This window comes from Protopterus annectens, chromosome 2.part0 (genome assembly GCF_019279795.1).
Source record: "Protopterus annectens isolate FY-2018-M chromosome 2.part0, PAN1.0, whole genome shotgun sequence".
NCBI classification, from domain to species: Eukaryota; Metazoa; Chordata; order Ceratodontiformes; family Protopteridae; genus Protopterus; species Protopterus annectens.
The window spans coordinates 971939287-971959502 of NC_056728.1; the positions used below are offsets into that span (position 1 = coordinate 971939287).

General features: G+C 44.1%; 1 protein-coding gene across 1 annotated transcript in view; it reads right to left on the reverse strand.

Moving 5' to 3' along the window:
- Positions 1-20216, reverse strand: part of LOC122792799 (extracellular matrix organizing protein FRAS1-like) — a 4352848-nt gene that overhangs the window by 3499453 nt on the left and 833179 nt on the right. Inside the window, exon 16 of the mRNA XM_044060368.1 lies at positions 8624-8797. Coding sequence (XP_043916303.1) covers positions 8624-8797 — 174 coding nt within the window. The remainder of the gene's footprint in view (positions 1-8623; positions 8798-20216) is intronic.

Below are 20216 nucleotides of genomic sequence, written 5' to 3' on the forward strand. Positions count from 1 at the left end.
GTACAGGTATGGGTATATCTGAATATTTCTTTGCCTGCAAAATGCAATGACTGCAGCTAGGCATTTTGTGAATACCCTGGGTGCAGTAGATAAGCCAAAGGGCAATGCAGACAACTGATAGTGCATGTAGCCTGCTCTGAAGTGTAGGTATTTTCTGCAAGAATCCCTTATAGGGATGTGCAAGTAAGATTCCTTTAAATCCAGTTCCTGTGGGTAGTCTAGTCTGGATATAGATTTGCTGTTTCCAGGACTATTTGTAGGCTTCTAGGCCCCCAAGCATTTCTGTGTTGGAGGGAAGCCTTCTAGCTTAATTTTGTTTCTTAGAACTACCCAGTTTTTTGTTTCAGCACTCAAGGCTGTTTCTTTGAGCTCAGCACTTGTTCAGAACTTACTGTAAGCACTAAATAATCTATAAATTACTACAGCACTCAACTGCAGGTAGCCTGCTCTGAAGTGTAGGTATTTTCTGCAAGAATCCCTTATAGGGATGTGCAGGTAAGATTCCTTTAAATCCAATTCCTGTGGGTAGTCTAGTCTGGATATAGATTTGCTGTGTCCAGGACTATTTGTAGGCTTCTAGGCCCCCAAGCCTTTCTGTGTTGGAGGGAAGCCTTCTAGCTTAATTTTGTTTCTTAGAACTACCCAGTTTTTTGTTTCAGCACTCAAGGCTGTTTCTTTGAGCTCAGCACTTGTTCAGAACTTACTGTAAGCACTAAATAATCTATAAATTACTACAGCACTCAACTTTCCTCACTGTCTAGAGGAAAACAGTTTCTAGTACTTAACAAATAAGCACCTATCCAGGCATGTCTAAGCGTCAGCTCCCGGTGTTTTCTCCTGTTTACCTGATGAATCTGGGCATCTTGGGGCAATGCAGTAATTGCCTCATGTACACAGACAACCCTCTCCTCCTACCACCCAACACTACAACCTGTGAGAGATGCACTTATATAGCCAAACTGGAAGCAAAGCTCTCTTCACCCAAGACTGGACTAGACAGTCAACAGGAGAAGGTAAACACTTGCACCACACCACACTCAGCACATAGTCCCTCAAAACCTACACCACAAAAACACACACATAGAAACACAAAACACACACCTACATTCACGGAGGGTCTCAGTAAAAACCTGCCCAAGCAACAGGGACCTCCAAAGCAGAAACACAAGCAACCTCCACCCCCCAACACAACCCAAATGACACATAGCCCACAAACTCAGTGTGCCACTCAACCGCAGTCCATAAGGCATAACAACATACCCAACACTCTAGTCATAGGTGACTCTATAGTCAGGCATACTGATGTTCCACTCACCAGGCTAAACAAGGAGAAAGTTACTGTCACAGCTGCCTGTCGGGTGCCAGGATCTGCCATATAACGCATGCACTCAGGTCACTCCATAACAAGTACAGATATGACTCTGTCATTGTCCATGTTGGTGTGAATGACCCGAGACGTACCTCCTTGGACTACATGAAAAGGGACATGGAGGAGCTGTCCAATCTTGTAGCCCAGGCAGGTATGACCCTAACCCTGAGTAGCATCCTGCCATCACCCAGAATGATACCACAGTACAAGGACAAAATGATTGACTTCAACAATCGGCTAAGCTTCTGGTGTCATTCTAAGGGGTTCCAGTATCTGTCTGCCTGGGATGACATGATCGACAAACCACGATGCTTTGCCAGAGATGGCCTGCACCTGTTGCCCCTAGGATTCCGGATACTGGCTAAGGCTCTAGCCGCCCCTATAGTGCCATTTTTTAGGCAAGGTTCAAATGACAAATTCACCACCCTAACAAGTACAGGCAAGAAGAATCTGAGGGTATTGCTACTCAATGCTAGAAGTCTAAACCTCAAAATGCACTCACTCGAGGCACTCCTTAAAATGGACAACATTGACATCTGTGCAGTGACAGAGACCTGGTTCACGGCTCCAGACAGTACCCCTGCATTACCAGGCTATAATTCATACCACACCTTTCGGCCACCTAACCTGGACTGAAACACTAAAGGCTGAGGGGTGTCCATATTCATTAAGGATATCCACACCTCCAGGCTAGTTGTTCAGCATAATGCATCCGTGATTATCCAAGTGCAACTAACTCTGGGCAAGACCGCAATCCAAATTGTAGCTTGCTACAGATCCCCCACCATGCCCCAGGATTCCCACTCCTCATTTCTTAATACACTGGAAAATATTAGGGTACAACCTAACACCCTAATAATGGGCGATTTCAACTACCCTACCATTAACTGGGAAAACTACTCATGTACCAACTCTTGTTCTCAACGTTTTCTGGAATATATAAATTCCAATGCCATGGATCAACTTATCCACACCCCCACCAGGGGCAGACCTGGTTATTACCAGCATGGGCAACTGGTGCTCCACACCAGAGGTAAATTCCTCGTTGGTCAGATCCGACCACAAGCTAATCACCCTAGACATCCACTTCCCTCTCCTACCCCCCATTAGGGAAACCACAGTAAAAAATGTCTCCAAAGCTAACTTCACGCTTCTTAAGACAGAAGTGGCAAACTTCAAGACACCCATGCTGACGAACAATAGAGGTATGACTGCTGAATCCTACACAAATGCACTTTATAAGCACTTACACGAGTGCATGGATCGTACAATCCACAACAGAACCAAGATGCTATCCTCCAAAAAAAGGAAGCCAATCTGGTGGTCCCCTGCCATAAACAAACTCTATAACAGAAGAAAGAAACTGTTGCAAAAAAGAGTAAAATCCCATGATTGGAGAAACTCCCTGGTCAGCCTCAGTAAGAAGCAGAGATCCCTCATAAAATCCTCCAAAGCTAGTTATGAAAACAAAATCGCCACTGACTCTAAAGACAACCACAAAGCATTCTATAGCTATGTCAAGAATCTCAATGGCAACACTCAGATCTGCTCTGAGTTACAGCACAATGGCACTAAATATACAGAACCAACTGATATTGCCAACATCCCAGCAGACAGGTTCAGTGCTAACTTTACCCCCCTGCCATCCCCTAAAGGGCCCATCTCTATACCAGAAGAATGCAAAGTTCCTGTAATCACGGCTGCACACGTAAAAAAACACACTATCCAAAGCCAAGAACACAGCATCCATGGGACCTGACGACATCCCAGGCTGTGTTCTACATGAACTACAAAACGAACTGGCACCCCACCTAAGTACCATGTTCAATCATAGCCTCACCTCAGGCTATGTGCCCACTGAATGGCACACAGCGACAGTTATCCCACTCCGCAAAGGGGGAGCCACCACAGACCCCGGAAACTACCGCCCCCATTAGCCTAACGAGCCTGGTCTGCAAGGTTATGGAATGTATCATCATGGAACTTATAAACAATGATATTGGTAATCTCCAAACTCGGGACCCCACCCAGTTCGGGTTTGTAAAAGGCAGATCACGTCTCCTAAACCTGATAGACTTCTTTGAAGCAGTCACCAAAGCCATGAATGAGGGTAAGGTGGTTCACATAGCTTATCTAGATCTTGCCAAGGCTTTCGACACCATCTCACACTCTGGAATTATAGATAAACTCACTAAACTAGGTATAAATCCCTATGTCACAAGATGGGTTGCCAACTGGCTCACTGACAGAATCCACACTGTGAAAGTATCAGACTCCAAATCCAACTTCAGACCAGTGACAAGTGGAGTACCACAGGGTTCAGTCCTGGGTCCTCTCCTGTTTGGTATCTACTTCTCTGAAGTACATGCCAACACAGAAGGACTTTGGCTAATGAAGTTCACAGATGTATGCAAACTAGGAGCCATAGTCAAAACTCCAAAAGATGTGGACATCCTACAAAAGGGCCTCGCTGAGACAGATGCCTGGTGTCAAAGCCATGGCCTCAAGCTCAATGCCAAAAAGTGCATTGAAAATACCCATGAACTACCACATAGGCGGTAGTCTACTTAACACTGAAAGTGTGATAAGAGACCTTGGGACACAGGTGGACAGTAGTCTCTCCTTTGATAATCACATCGCCACAGTAGTCAGGAAATCCTTCTACGTGGCACACCATCACAAAAGGTTTCTCATCCAGGAAAAAAGAGGTCATTGTTCCCCTCTACTCGTCACTCATTAGACCCATTATAGAGTACAATGCCCCTTTTGGTATGTACCTCACAAGACATCTACAACAACTGGAAGGGCCACAGAAATACCTCACAAAGAGGATTACCAGCCTCAAACAGATGCCCTGTGCAGACCGTCTCAAAAAACTGCAGCTTTACTCCGTTGCATATTGCCTACTCAGAGGCGATCTCTGCCTAACACACAAAGCTATGTCAAACCCAGAGCTTTTAGACATCTCCACTTAAAGAAATCCCAATCCCTACGAGCTACACGGTCTAGGGACCTAAACCTTGTCACCACAATAAACAGAACATACAGGAGGGATAGATTCCTGTCCCAGAAACTTCCCATACTCTGGAACAAACTACCTATCTATATCAAACAAAGCTCATCATTAGTGCTCTTCAAGAAAAATCTTGATGATTGGATGGGAGATAGGAAATTAACACCAGGGATCACTTCTGTGGCTCTGCTCGACAGTGGCACAGGAAAATAATTTTCTTGGGTGGTGAAAGCCAGGGTACCTTTGACTAGGCTTATATAGGCCCTAGGGCCAATAGCCTAGTACCTACCTATGAACCTATGAACAGTGTTGCCAACCAGGCATTTTTGCCCAGCATGGGAAGCATCTGATGAAGAGTTAGCATTTTGAATTTTGGAATTACCAAAAAGGTGTTTAGTACAGATAGGTCCAGGACAGGATGCCAGGAGTTGCCTTTTCTGGGTACCAGGAAAAGTCTGGAGTAAAAACCTTGTCCCCATTCTTCTGCTGGGACAGGTTGAACAGCCATGATGCTTAGAAGAGAGAGAACCTGCTGTTGAGCCTCTGCCCACTGATTTGGGGGTAGGTTTGGTCAACCTATTGGGGTTGGTAAGGTGTGGAAGTGGAATCTGTATCCTTGGGAAACAATATTTAAAACCCATTTGTCTTGAGTAATGAGTTCCCAGTTCTTTGCATGCAGGGCGATCTTTCCCCCTAAAGCAGAGGTCAGTTGAGCAAGGCTTGGAAGGTTTAAGGTTAAGTCATTGTGACAGTTTACCATAGGGGGTGTCTTACTACTTCCAGTTTTGGAAGTGGGAGCCCCCCACTGCTTAGGCCTAGGAGTACCTTGAGACTGTGGCCTAGGTGGTCTGCTGTTCCTGGATTTGGACTGAGAAAGCCTGGAAGAGACAGGAAAGGACCAATTCATAGAAGGCCAATGCCTACTAAATCTGGGAGGCTGTACTTGCAGGAAATCTTGCATAGATTTAGCTTTTTCCTCCATCTTTTTAAGAACTTCTTCTGCTTTGTTGCCAAACAGGCGGTCTTGGTTTAAGGGAGCATCCTGTTATTTGGATTTAACATGATCTGGCAGAGTTTGCTTCTTAAGGCAAGCATGCCTTCTAAGAACAGACCCAGTAACAGCAGCCCTACAAGATGCCTCTAAGGAGTCAAAGCCACATTGCAAAGTATGTTTACCACCTTGTTCAGCAGAATGCATTAAATCCTGCAATTCTTTATTTTCAGCACAGTCAGGAATCAACATCAATTTCTGTTTAAGTAATCCAATAAGATGTTGCTGGTACTTTAACATATGAAACTGGCAGTTTAAGGCCCTAATGGAGAAAGTAGCAGAACTGTACACCATCTTACCCCATCTGTCCAGGGCCCTGAAATCTCTATCAGAGGGGGTAGGATTTTTGGCAGTAGTAGCCTTAATGTATCTGGGTCCCTGTGAAATGGTCTCTGGGTCCGCAGTAGGATTCTTAAAGAGGAACTTGTGAGAATCAGGTACTCTAACACCTGTCAGGTTTCCTGGGAGCCAGGGGTAAGTTTGTCTGGGGCCAGGCTAGATTCCAAGAAGGCATCATCTACAATGTCCAGTACATGGGGGGATAGCTAAAGGCCTGTGTTGAGGCAGGAGTAAGAATTCCCTAAGCCTCTTTTTGAAGTCAGAGTAATCCTGGCTTTCCCAATGGAAATGCTCCCTAAGAGTGTGCAAAGTTTCAACAAGAGAGAAATCTTCTGGAGGGGAAGCAGAGGGAATGGAGTCCTCTGCATCATAATTCTCATAGGTAGATAAGGCCAAATCCTGGTTATCAGAAGAAACAGAAATTTCAGAATCCTGATCAGAAGAATCAGAAGGAAAATCGGTTCTAGGTCTGTTAGAGTGAGAAGGGTGGTTTCTCCTAATTAGAGTAATAAGGTCTTCAGCCATTATTATCATTTGTTTTTTAGGCATATGGGCTTGACCATGTGGTTTGGACGTCGGATTTCTAGATGTGGATCGAGACTTAGACCTTGAAGAAGATGGCGTCGGTTTGATATGCAAGTCAGTAGGTCTGAATACACCCTCAGAAGCCTGCACAGCATCTCCAGATCCATCCAAGGTGGAGACATCTGCACATTCCATAGTGGAAGAAGCATCTTGCGGCATACCAGACTCCGAATGGGTCTCAGTAGAGGCCTGCAAATCTGAAGTAGCGGGTATCAGGGGCTGCGAAAGCACCTCACTGAGTACCAGCAAACTGGCGACTAGCTTAATGGAAGCATCGTCGGCAGCTTTGGACCTATGCAGTCTGTCTCTGTCTTTATCTTTACGTTTTTTTTGGAATGTCAGTAGTCGGATGGCTTACTGAAGCCATTTCTGGATAATTGAACCAAGTACTGAAATAGTTAGATGCGAAAATGAACTGACGACGAACAGTATGAGTATCGAATAAGGCACAAAACTGACAGCGAGGGACATTGTGGTCTGGGCCTAAGCAAGGAATGCAGTACCAATGAAAATCTTTATGAGGTATTTGCTTTCCACAAGAAATACAATTGTTAACTTTTACTGACATCGGTTTAGAGCAAGAAAAAGGATCCGAAGACTTCGGTTCTGAAACTTGAAGATGAAAATTTCAGGAGTCGGCTGACCAGCACTTGCAAACGGCTTCTGCTTCAGGCACAGCATGGCAAGAAAGACTGATGTAATGGCGTCAACTGCATGCTTTATACCCCTGACTACCTAACGTCATGGAAGAAGAGACAGCAACCGACGCAGGACTCAAGACTTTGATAATCAGGCTGGCTGAGGGCTACCTGCAAGCAGATAACCCAAATGTAATGACTGTGACAGTGAAACACGAAAAACATGAATGTGTGATACAGACAGACAGACTGCATTTGGAATGGAGGAAAAATAGTCTAATTATACAATGACCCCCCCCCCATTAATATTCAAAAACGTGCATGCTGATTGGTCAGCGTGCACGTTGTAAATCAGAGCTATAGTAATTGAAAAAGGTCTGGTCGCCCAGACTTTTTACATTACTATAACTCTTTTTTTTTTTTTTTTTTTTTTTACAGCAACGGAGAACGCAAGATCTCCATTGCTTCACACTGTCTCGCCATGTTAAATGAGTTTAACAAAGCGAGACAGCTTTAAAAAAAGCAACGGAGATTCTCCGTTGCTTTTTTAAAGCTGTCTCGCTATGTTAAACTCCTTTAACATAGCGAGACAGTTTCTAAAAAGCAACGGAGATCTTGCTTTCTCTGTTGCTTTTTTCAAAACTGTCTCGCTACGTTAAATGGGTTTAACATAGTGAGACAGCTTTAAAAAAGCAACGGAGATTCTCCGTTGCTTTTTTTAAAGCTGTCTCGCTATGTTAAACCCATTTAACATAGCTAAACAGTTTTTAAAAAGCAATGGAGATCTTGCTTTCTCCGTTGCTTTTGCTTACAGCTCTGATGTACTGCGTAGGCATATGCATGCGCAGTACATCAGAACTGCTGCAGAATACCAGACAGCTGCGGAAGGGCAGCAAGGAGGCATTATACAATGCCATTATTTAAGAAAAGTAATTATTTTTTTTCTTAAATAATGTCATTGTATAATAGCAATACCACCTGGGTGTAGGTAATGCTTTACCCACGGTTGGTTTTGTTTGGCCACTCGGGCTTCACCCTCGTGACCAAACTACACCAACCGTGGGTAAATCCAGCATTACCCACACCCAGGCATCAGTATTGCTATAATACCTACTTGTGTACCTATACACTAATGGGCTGAGATCATGTGCCAGACATGGAGTGTCAAGACTTCTTTTTCAGCTGGACATCACAGTACCCTTGGCAAGATAATCCACAAGTATTGAAATATGGCAACAGAGATCTAAGGAAGGACATCCACAGTTTCTGAGACACAAACTGCATCTTATTTATAGTCAATAGCAGCCTTTTGTGCTACAGACATACAATTTTACAGCAGGATGATTGATAAAGCATTTACTACTCCATATGTAAAACATCACCAGTGGGAGATTCAAGTGGGTGATTAGCTGAACCTGCATCATGCACAACATAACATGCTCACTAGATGATCACAAGGCCACTCTTCCATAGAAAGGGTGATCACTTAAATGAATAATGGAATGCTAAGCAATTGATTTTTAACTTATTTCACTCAGAAGATGAGAGTATAGAGAAGGCCATTATTTAATTATTTTTTAACCTACAGTAATAAAACTAGATGCATTCTCAAAATTGCTGTATCTCACCTTGGCACACTTGGGAGTGGTCCACATAAAAGCCAGACTTGCACTGAGACTGACATACACCATAATAATGTCCATCTTCTTCATGTGTAAGCTGGAGTACTTCTTCTGGATTCAGACACAGGATGCAGTTCTCCGATTCTGGGCCAACACAGGTACGACAGGACTTGTGACAGGCTAAAAACAGTGAAACACAACAAAATTCATATGAAAGCAATTACACTTACACCATCTCCAAAGCCTCTAAAATACCTGTACAGAGCCTTTACTCTCAGTGTTACTAAAGCATGGAACTCACTCCCACTATCAGCTTGAGGTATTCCTGAACTTGTAGCTTTCAAAACATCCCTAAAGCAAAAGCTTAGTTCTTGGCTGTGCTCATGCTCTACTGTTGGCTAATACCTCATATACTTCCTCCCTCCCCCTCTACATATGCACTACCCTACAGAAGTTCTCTTAGGATCATAGGAAGTTACTAGGCTATTGGCCCTGAGGCCCTTACAAGCCTAGCCAAGAATTTAGCCAATGTTCCAACAAGTCAGCACTCTATGCCACTGTCCAGCAGGGACACAGGTGGAATCCCGGGGGTGTATTTTCTGTTCCCCATCCAGTTATCCAAGTTGCACTTAAAAAGGTTTAATGAGGTACTCTGCTTTTCATGGAGAGGGAGTCTATTCCTCAAAAGGGGGAGTCTCTCGAACACAAATCTGTCCCGCCAACAAGTCCTATTGATATCACAGACCAGGCTGAGGTCTCACATGTGGGTTACTCGAGTGGACCTTGACTTGCGGCTATGCAGCAGGCCGGGTCTGAGATTGTTTTGTATGCCAGACAGAGGTCACCTCTGAGGAGTCTGTAGGAAACTGAGTAGAGGGACAGGGCTTTTAGCCTATCTGTATAAGGTAGATGTTTGAGGCCCTAGATTCTCTGGGTGAGGAATCTCTGTGGCCTCTCCAGCTGCTGCATGTGCTTTGTGAGGTACATGCTGAAAGGGGCACTGTATTCAATAATCGGTCTTATAAGGGAAGAATACAGGGATGTTATGACCACCTTGTCCCTGGATGAGATACCCTTACTAATGAGGTGGGCCATGTAGAAAGCTTTCCGTACAATGGAGGCAATATGGTGGAGGTGGGCCATGTAGAAAGCTTTCCGTACAATGGAGGCAATATGGTGGTCGAAAGTCAGTTTGCTATCAACCTGGTTCCCAAGTCCCTCACAACTGACTGCATGCTTAGTGCCTTATTATCATTGTGATAATTTGTGGGGATATCATTCTCCCCAAAAGGGATGATGATGCATTTTTATGGCATTCAGCTTTAGGCCATGTTTCTGGCATCAGTCATTTGTTTGGGTGAGACCCTCTTGGAGGATGTCCACATCACTAGAAGAATTGATGACAGCACCCAGGTTGCAGTAATCTGCAAACCTGGTCAGCCATAGCTCACTAGATTTGGCCTGCACCTCTGAGAAGTACATCCCAAACAGCAGAGCCCCCAAGACCAATCCCTGGGGTACACCGCTTATTACGGGTCTACTACTTGAGGTGGCTTCCCCAATTTTGGCTAGGTGGGTTCTATCAGTGAGCCAGTTTGCTACCCATCTGGTAACATATGGATTGATGTCTAGTTGAGAGAGTTTACTTCTTATACCTGAGTGGGGAATAGTATCGAAGGCTTGGCCAGGTCAAGGTAGGCGGTGTGCACCTTCTTACCCTCATCTATGGCCTTGGTGACTGTTTCAAAGCAGTCAACCAAATTTAGCAGGCATCACCTCCCCTTGACAAAACCAAACTGTGGTTGAACAAGTGTTTGGAGGTTGCCAATGTCCTTGTTAATGAGGTCCATGATAATCCACTCCATGGCCTTGCAGATCAGGCTAGTTAGGCTGATGGGTCTATAATTTCCTGGCTCGCTGGACGCTCCACTTTTGTGCAAAGGGATGATAGTAGCTCTCCTCCACTTGGCTGGGACAAAACCTATATTCAGGCTTTGGTTGAATAGGGTAACTAATGGTGCTGCAAGTTCCTGCCTGAGTTCATGTAGGATGCAGCCTGGGATATTATCGGGTCCCATGGAGGCTGTAGTCTTTGCCGTTGAGAGGGCAGTGAAGACTTGCTCCCTAGAGATAAGTGGAGGGGGGCAGGTACTGGAGATGTACTGTTTTACTGATGGGAGGGCAGAGGAGTGAAGTTTTCATTGAACCTGTCTGCCAGCAGGTTGGCTATATCTACAGGGTTTGTGTTTGTGGTGTTCTTGACCACCAGTTCTGAATAGATCTGGGTGCTTACCTTGAGATTGCGGACATACGTGAAGAAAACCTTATGACTGTCTTTAGTAGATTTGGCCAGTTTGACCTCGAAGTTTGCTTTGGAGGATTTCACTAGTGCTCTCATTTGCTTGTTCAGGCTAAGGAGAGATTGCTTCCAACTAGACACCTACTCCTTCTTGGACCGAACAGCATTTTTTTCATTTTATTACAAAGTTAATTTATTGTAAATGTCCTCCAAACAGGTTTACTTTTCCTTGAGGAGGATGATTTTGTCCTGTCTGGAATTCCATGCAGCTATATAAATGCTCATATAGTACTTTGGTGTAAGTTTAGACACATGTGCCATTTTCTGTGCAGAGGGAGGGGCTGTTAAGCTGTTTATACCTTCCCCTCAGGAGTTTGTAATCAGCTTTGGAGAAGTTTTTTTGTTTGACCCTAGGTGTTGGGGGGGGGGTGTTGGGGGAGATGGTGTGACTGCTTTGTGGTCGGATCTTACCAGGGATGCTGAGACTGTAGGGATGCTGCAGTAGTTACTCATGTTGGTTAATACCAAGCCCAAGATATCTTCACCTCTTGTGGGGGTGTCAACCAGCTGGTGCAAGGCATTGCCACTGATGAAATCAAGGACTCTCTGGGCATTTGTGTTTTGGCATGAGTATTTCTTCCAATCTATGGTTGGATAGTAAAAGTTGGCCGGGATCAGGGTAAAGGGTTGAATCTTGATAAGATTCGAAGAGGTGCAGATAGGTGGAGTGGCCATCTTGAGTCAGAGTTGGAGGCCTGTAGCTAGCTATGGTTTGAATAGGGGTCTTACCAATTGTTAACTGCACCTGGAGTATTTCCTGTGCATCATACTGTTTGACCAGCCTAGAGGTGTGTATGCCTTTTATATATATTGCAACTCCACCTTGTTTTGTTTTGCTGCCCACTGCTTGGGGTCTGAATAAATGACAAGATGAGTAACCTGGTATGGCTGTGATGCTCTCGGCAGCTTTGAACCATGTTAGCTTCTTCCAGGGTTAAGAATGCTTGCAATGAGTGCTGTTTCTTGTTTAGACTCCTAGTGTTTGGCAGCATAACGTTTAATTTACATTTTGATTAAATTTTCATGTTGGTAGTTTTGACCTCATGGCATGGCCTAAAAAAGGCACTATGGGGGAGGCAAGAGCCTTTGCCCTGGAGCCTGAAGCCCAAAGGAGACTAATGCAGGCAATCTCTGGTAAAGCATTATGGCTTGTCAGTCATGTCATCCCAGGCTGTCAACTCTCCTAATACAACCTAAGAACTACATGATAGTGATCCTTCAACAGACTCCACAGTTCTCCTAAGACCAGGTTGTACTACACATATTATATGCAAATATGCTTATTTTCCTCTGACAATGTTTTCATACTGCATTGTGTATGTCTTCATATGTATCTGTAATAACTTTTCTCCTATTTTATATATTGCTGTTTGTACTGTTGGAGCTTTTCTCACCAGGCCTCTGTTGAAAACGGGGTCTTCTGACCAGAACGGACCATCCCAATACACAAATGTCAAATAAATAAGCAAGCAAGCATCTAATTTTCTGTAAAAGCCTTACAGTGATTGCCTGTTGGAAATTAATCACTTTATACATTAATGTAATATTTGCAGAGTTCTGCATATAACACAGAAAGATTTTCAGAGTTAGCACTTCTATTTTGGCAAAGATCATCATCAGTCAATGTTCTACCTACTGCTGATATCTAATGCTTCACAGAACAGAAAACTTAAATCAGGGAATACCTAAATAACTTCACTTGTGCAATGAAAAGATGCAAATAGGTCACTTGTAATGGAGTGATATTCTTGTTAGGCTCTCCAAACCCATACAAGAAACTTGTCCTCCTCGGGATTAACAAAAAGCTGAGAAAGGTGAGTGCTTACAGTTCTGTGATCCTTGGTGGTACCAACACTGGTAGAGGACTGTAATCCATCTGACCTGCAAGTTATACTTCTAGCTTCAACTTAAATAAGAAGGTGTTCTTGACCACTATTACTACAGTAAAAAATTAACAAAATATAATAAACATTCACGGAGATCCTTCTGTAGGTTTAAATCATCTGATTTATTTATGAATGCTTTCCTTGTAAATAGACTTCACCAATTAATAATCTTATTATCTGATGAAATCCACTTACAAGAGAAACACTCAAAACAATAAACTGGATGATTTAAACTTACAGAAGGATTTCCAGGAATGATCATTTTTGCTACTTTTTTTACTGTACTAATAGTGGTCAAGAGTACCATACTATTTAAATTGAAGCTAGAAGTACAGCTTACAGGTCAGTTGGGTTATAGTCATTTATGACTGTTGGTACCACCAAGGATGATCACAGAACCTTAAAGGCTCACCTTTCTCTGCTTTTTCACTTGTAGAATGAAACACACTTTTACTGCACATAAAATGGGGTCATGGGACTGGGTAAGGTGCCCCCCCCCCCACAAAAAGAAATTTTAAGGAGGAGAAGAGGGATTTTCAAGATTCGCTTTTCTCCTGTTTTTTTCTCTTTTTTTCAGCACTCAGTATTTTGAGCACTGACATTTCAGTAGGGAGCCAACATGTGTCTGTAGGACTAAAAACAGCAGCAATATAAATCAAACACTACAACTGTTCATATACCAATATTAGTAAATCCAAGTGCTTCTCCTGGAGACCTTTTTTTTTTAATTAGCCAAAACAGATGACAGAATACTGGCAAAGAGTAGAAGGATGTGAGATGTTAATCCACTTTAATAGACTGGACTCCAAACCACAACTAAAGTTGGAGTTAAATCCTTGCCTCATATACGACTTCTTCAGTTACTGATGTGTCTGAGCCACTTCTTTTCCATAAATTAGATGACCACAGAAGGTCAAGCCACCACCACTTGTGCATATAAAGGCCATGACATCAAGCACTACGAAATCAAGTCTGGCAGAATGGAAGAGATTATCCCTGCCATCTGGCTCCCTATCTCTTTGTAAACAGCTCCACCTGCGAGGATAAAACAATGGTAACACTGACTACCAAGATGAGGTGGGAGAAGACAAACAACTGCCCCTGACCAGCTTCCATTTGAATACATCAAACTTGCTGTAGACAGCTATGATATCCTGTTTTAATTCTAATAAATCCTTCTCTTCAAGAATATCTCCACCTTATGGAAAATATCTTGCATAATACTCCTCCATAAAGGAGGCTCATTAACCAAGCTCGCAAACTACAGACCTATCACAATTCTCTCACCCTTATCCAAAATCTTGCAGAGATGTATTCATTCTCAGCTTACTGGATATATTACTTCTCATAACCTCATCTCTCCCATCCATCATGGCTTCAGACACAATCACAGTACAACCACTGACCTTCTAACCTCAGCCCTTTTCCTGGATCTATCCAAGTCATTCGAGACAATCATCAAATTCTCCTAGCTAAACTCTCTTTATGGGTGCTATCACCCTCCTCAGTTAACTGGTTCCTTAGTTACCTCACTAATAGGTCCCAAGCAGTGAAATGGCAAAATGATTTCTATTCTTTACTTCATAAATCCATCAGAGTCCCATAAGGCTCCATCCTAGGACCACAACTGCTTAACTTATTTATCAATGACCTAAACACAACAGCCAAAGAGGCCACCATAGTACAATACATCAATGACTCCACTTTAATATCTGCTGCAAGGACACACACACGTCCAAAAATACTTCATGAACATACAAGCTTGGCTTGACAATTTAACTCCTCCTGAATCCAAAAAACTAAAATGTTCACCCTGACTCTGTGTCTTCCCAAAAGATGCTTTTAATAGACTGTAATCCTACAAGAAAAAAATAGAACTGGTATCCCACACCAAACTATCTGAAATCTGATTTCCACCTTCAGAAAGCCATAAAGATGATGCACCAAAATCTAGGCTGCATCTGCAGAGCAAAAAACTACCTTACCTACTCTGCTAGACAAAGCACAGCTACTGTTTTTGGGTCTATATTATAAACCCGAAAAGTACAGTTGTGTAGATGTTCGAGTGTTTTCACTGTTGCAGTCATCCCATCTGGGTCATCTGCCTGCAGGTAGCCCTCAGCTGGTCTGAATACCAGAGTCTTAGATTCCTGCGTTGGATGCTGTCTCTTCTTCCATGGCGTCAGGTCGTCAGGTGTATAAAATATGCAGCCGATGCTATTACATCAGTTTTTCTTGCCCCAGATGTCAGGTGCCCCCACAATGGGAAGCAATTATATGTTATGGTACCCCTCCAACAAAAAGCAAATACACCAGAAAGCTTAAATACACTAAACAAGAAGGCAAGGTAGAGCCAAGAGACATCAGGGGGCTGCAGGGAGGGTACCAGGACTGCAACAGTGAATACACTCGAACATCTACATTTATGGTAAGTGTACACAACTGTACTATGTTCTTCATGTTTCACTGTTGCAGTCATCACATCTGGGTACATTCCCAAAGCTAAGGAAGGGAGGAGGAAGTTAGAGAGCATTAGGGCCAGCTATTAAGCCCTGCAAGACTGCAGTGGCAAAACCAGCTCAGGATTTAGACAAAATAGGCAAGTACTAATGCTTGGTGAAGGTATGTACAAAGCTGCAGGTAGCAGCTTCTAGAGTGTCCCTGGTAGGGACACTTCTGAGAAAGGCTGTAGAGGTAGATGCAGCCCTGGTGAAAAGTGATCTTATCCCCTGTGGGGTAGGTTTTCCATGGTGCTTACAGCAGAAATGAATGCAAAGGGCTATCCACTTAGAAATGGTTTGCTTTGAAATGCCCTTCCCCACTGTCCTTGCAGCAAAGCCAACTAGCAGCTGTTCAGATTTTCTGACAGGCTTAGTCCTGTCCAAATAAAATCTAAGTTGTCTGTGCACATCCAAAGAGTGCAATATTCATTCTCCTTTGTTTTGTGGATTGAGAAAAAGGCAGGCAAATGAATGGACTGATTAAAGGCCACACTAGACACCACCTTGGGCATAAAGGAAGGATTGGTCCTGAGGGAAACCCTGTCTGCATGGAAGATAATAAAGGGCTCCACTGCCATGAGGGCCTGTAATTCAGACACTCTTCTTGCTGAAGTGATGGCTAGAAGGAAGGCTGTTTTCCAAGAGAGGAATTTCAACTCTGCAGTTGCAGCTGGCTCAAAAGGAGGGAGAGTGAGCTTTTCCAAAACAGAGTTAAGGTCCCAGGCTAGAGTAGGGGCTCTCCTGGAGGGGTCTTAAATTGTTGGCCCCTCTGAGGAATTACTTTAGCAGGGGGTGAGAAAAGAGGGGAGGTTCAGTATGATAATGTGCCTAAATGCAGAGGCATAACTTTTAATAGAAGAGAAGGAAAGGTCCTTGTGCAGCACTTCTGTTAAGTACTGAAGAATATGAGGTAAGCTGGGCATCGTTGTGCCCATCCCGAGTCTGGCTCGAGGAACAGTATCTTTTCCACTTTTCAGCATAGGATTTTCTAGTACTAGGCCTCCTTCCCTCCAGAATGACATCTAGCCCCTGCTTATTGAGGGATGCTATTAGAGAGCTCAAGGAATTAATCAGGCTGCAAGGTTCAGGGTTTGAAGCTGTGGGTGCAATATCTGGCCCGCCCACTGCGACAGCAGGGAAGGGGTCCGAGGCAGGTGCCATGGTTCCAGCAGTGCCATACTGCGCAAGAGAGGGTACCAGTGCTGGTGCAATCAGTATTGTCCTTGGTTTGTCCTGTTTGATCTTTAGCAGAACCTTCGAGAGGAGAGGCAGAGGGGGAAAGGCATAAACTGAGAGGCTTTCCCAGGTAAAGGATATGGCATCCACTTTCCAAGCTTGACAGTGGGAAGTCCTTGTGAAGAATTTGTATAATTGGTAGTTCTGAGGGGAGGCAAACAGGTCTATCTCTGGGGTCCCCCATTTGTTGATCAAGAAGTTGAATATTTTTGGTTCCAGTTTCCATTCGTGTGGGTCCATGAGGTTTCTGCTTAGGTCGTCTACCAATGAATTTAGCTTGCATGGCAGAAGCACTTGGTAGCTCAAGGCTGTGTTCCACAGAGCCATGGCTAGTCTGCAGAGAGGGTACAAGTGGGTTCCCCCCTGCTTGTTTATGTACCACATAACTGTGGTGTTGTCTGTCTTTACCAATAATTGTCCTGGAAGAATGTGGTCCTTGAAGGCCGTCAGGGAATTCTGTACAGCTAACATTTATTTTTGGCTGATATGCAGATGCATCTGTCTTGGGTTCCACTTGCCCTGAATGCACTGCCCTGCCAAGTGAGCCCCCCATGCATAGTCTGATGCATCTGTTGTTAGGGTTTGGGCGGCAGGGGGTAGAGTGAAAGGGAGCCCTTTGTTGTGGTAGCAGGCCTCTGCCCACCAAAGGAACTCTGTCTTTATAGAAAGAATGATAGAATCATTGATTCAAGGTCCTGAGAATGTTGACACCATAGGCTTTTTAGATACCATTGCAGTTTCCTGATCTGCAGTCTTGCATATGGAAATAGTAGAATGCAAGATGCCATGAACCCCAGGGATTTGCGAATTTTCCTTGAAGATAGCTGGGTCTTTGTGGCCAGTAGTTTGAAGTAGGTTGTTAAATACACTTGTTTCACTGGGGTGAGGAAAGCCATGTGGGAAATTGTATTCAAGATTGCTCCCAGGAATACAATTTGTTGGCAGGGTCCTAGGTGATATTTCTATTCGTTTATGGTGTACCCCAGTGAGTTTAGAAGTTTCTTTACGAATGCCAAATGTTTTAATAGCAATTCCTGGCTTTCTGCCTGAATCAGACAATCGTCCAAGTATGGGTATATCTGAATATTTCTCTGCCTGCAAAATGCAATGGCTGGAGCTAGACACTTTGTGAATATCCTGGGCGCAGTAGATAAGCCAAAGGAAAGTTCAGAGAACTGAAAGTGTATGGAGCCTGCCCTAAAGCGTAGGCATTTCCTGCAGATGTGAAGCCGCGGTGGTACAGCAGTAGCGTTGCTGCCTCACAGCAAGAGGTTCTCCTGTTCGATTCTCGGCTGGAGTGCCTTCTGTGTGGAGTCTGCTTATCCTCCCCACCGTTGAGTGGCCACCGAAAGACATGCGTAGATGGGCGTGCCTTCGCTGAAGATTGGGCGTCAGGCTGGCAACTTGGCACCATAAAAATCGACTGCCAATCAATAGCGGACCAGAGTTCCGCTGTGGAGACCCCTAACCGGGAAAAGCCGAAAAGACAAACATTCCCTTATTGGAATGTGCAGGTAAGCTTCCTTTAAGTCTAAAGTTTCCAAACAGGCATCTTGGCCTATCATAGGAAGCAGCTGTTGAAGTTTAGCATCCTGAATTTTGGAATTACCAAAAACGTGTTTAGAATAGAGAGATCCAGGATAAGATGCCAGGAGCTGTCTTTTTTGGGTACCAGGAAAAGTCTTGAATAAAAACCTTGTCCCCTTTCTTCTGCTGGGACAGGCTGAATAGCCCTGATACTTAGAAGAGAGAGAACCTGCTGTTGAGCCTCTGCCCACTGATTTGGGGGTAGGTCTGGCCAACTGTTTGGGGTTGGTAGGGTGTGGAAGTGGAATCTGTATCCTTGGGAAACTACATTCAAAACCTATTTGTCCTGGGTAATGCGTTCCCAATTTTTTGCATGCAAGGCGAGCTTTCCTCCTAAGGGAGCAGGTAGTTGAGCAGGGCTTGGAAGGTTTAAGGTTAAGTCATTGTTCCATTTTTCCATTTGGGGGTGTCTTACTACTCGCTGCTTTGGAAGTGGGAGCCCCCCACTGCTTAGGCCTGTGCATAGCCTGAGACTGTAACCTAAGTGGTCTGCTGTTCCTGGGTTTGGACTGAGAAGGCCTGGAAGAGGCTGGAAAGGACCAATTCTTAGAGGGCCAATGCCTACTACATCTGGGAGGCTGTACTTGCAGGAAATCTTTAACAGTTTGCATAGATTTACCTTTTTCCTCCATCTTTTTGAGGACGTCTTCAGCTTTGCTGCCAAAAAGGCAGTCTTGGTTTAAGGGAGCATCCAGTAATTTAGCTTTAACACGATCTGGTAAGTTTTGCTCCTTAAGCCAAGCATGCCTTCTAAGTACAGACCCAGTGACCGCAGCCCTGCAAGATGCTTCTAAAGAGTCAAAACCACATTGCAAAATATGTTTACCAACTTGTTCCGCAGGAAGCATTAAATCCTGTAATTCTTTGTATTCAGCATTGAAGAGGAACTTCTGAAAGTCAGGTACTCTGTAGTACCTGTCAGGTTTTCTAGAAGCTGGAGGTAAAATGTCTGGGGAAATGCTAGATTCCAAGAAGGCATCATCTACAATGTCCAGAACAGGCGGGATAGCTAAAGGCCTATGTTGAGGGAGTAGTAAGAATTCCCAAAGCCTCTTTTTGGAGTCAGAGTAATCCTGGCTTTCCCAGCAGAAATGTTCCCTAAGAGTGTGCAAGGTTTCACCAAAAGAGAAATCTTCTGGAGGGGAAGCAGAGGGAGTGGAATCTTCTGCATCAGAATCCTCATAGGTAAATAGGGGCAAATCCTGGTAATCAGAAGAAACAGAAAAGAAACAGAAATATCAAATTCCTGATCAGAAGAATCAGAATGAAAATCAGTTCTAGGTCTCTTAGTGGGGGAAGGCTGGCTTCCCCTAATTAAGGTAATAAGGTCTTCAGCCATTATAAGCATTTGGTTTTTAGGCATATGGGCCTGAGCATGTGGTTTGGACGTCGGTTTTCTAGACGTGGGTCGAGTTTTAGGCCTTGATGAAGACAATAGTGTCGGTTTAAAATGCAAGTCTGTATGCCTGAATACACCCTCAAAAGCCAGTGCCTGCACAGCGGTTCCGGACCCATCCAAGGTAGAGACATCCACAGGTTCCATAGTCGAAGAAGCATCTGGCGGCATACCGGACTCCGAATGGGTCTCAGTAGAGGCCTGCAAATCTGAAGTAGCGGGTATCAGGGGCTGCGAAAGCACCTCACTGAGTACTGGCAGACTGGCAACTAGCTTAACGGAAGCGGCGTTGGCAGTTTTGGACCTAAGCGGTCTGTCTCTGTCGTTATCCTTACTTTTTTTGGAATATCGGTAGTCAGATGGCTTACCGAAGCCATTTCTGGATAGTTAAACAGAGTACCAAAATAATTTGCTGCAAATATAGACCGATGAATAGTTCGAGGGTTGAACAAGGCATAAAACTGACAGCGAGGGACGTCGCGGTCTGGGCCTAAGCAAGGAATGCAGTACCAATGAAAATCTTTATGCGATATTTGCTTTCCACAGGTAATACAATTGTTAACTTTTACTGACACTGGTTAAGAGCAAGAAAAAGGATCCCCAATGGGGCACTTAGCTTTTTTTAAGACTTCAG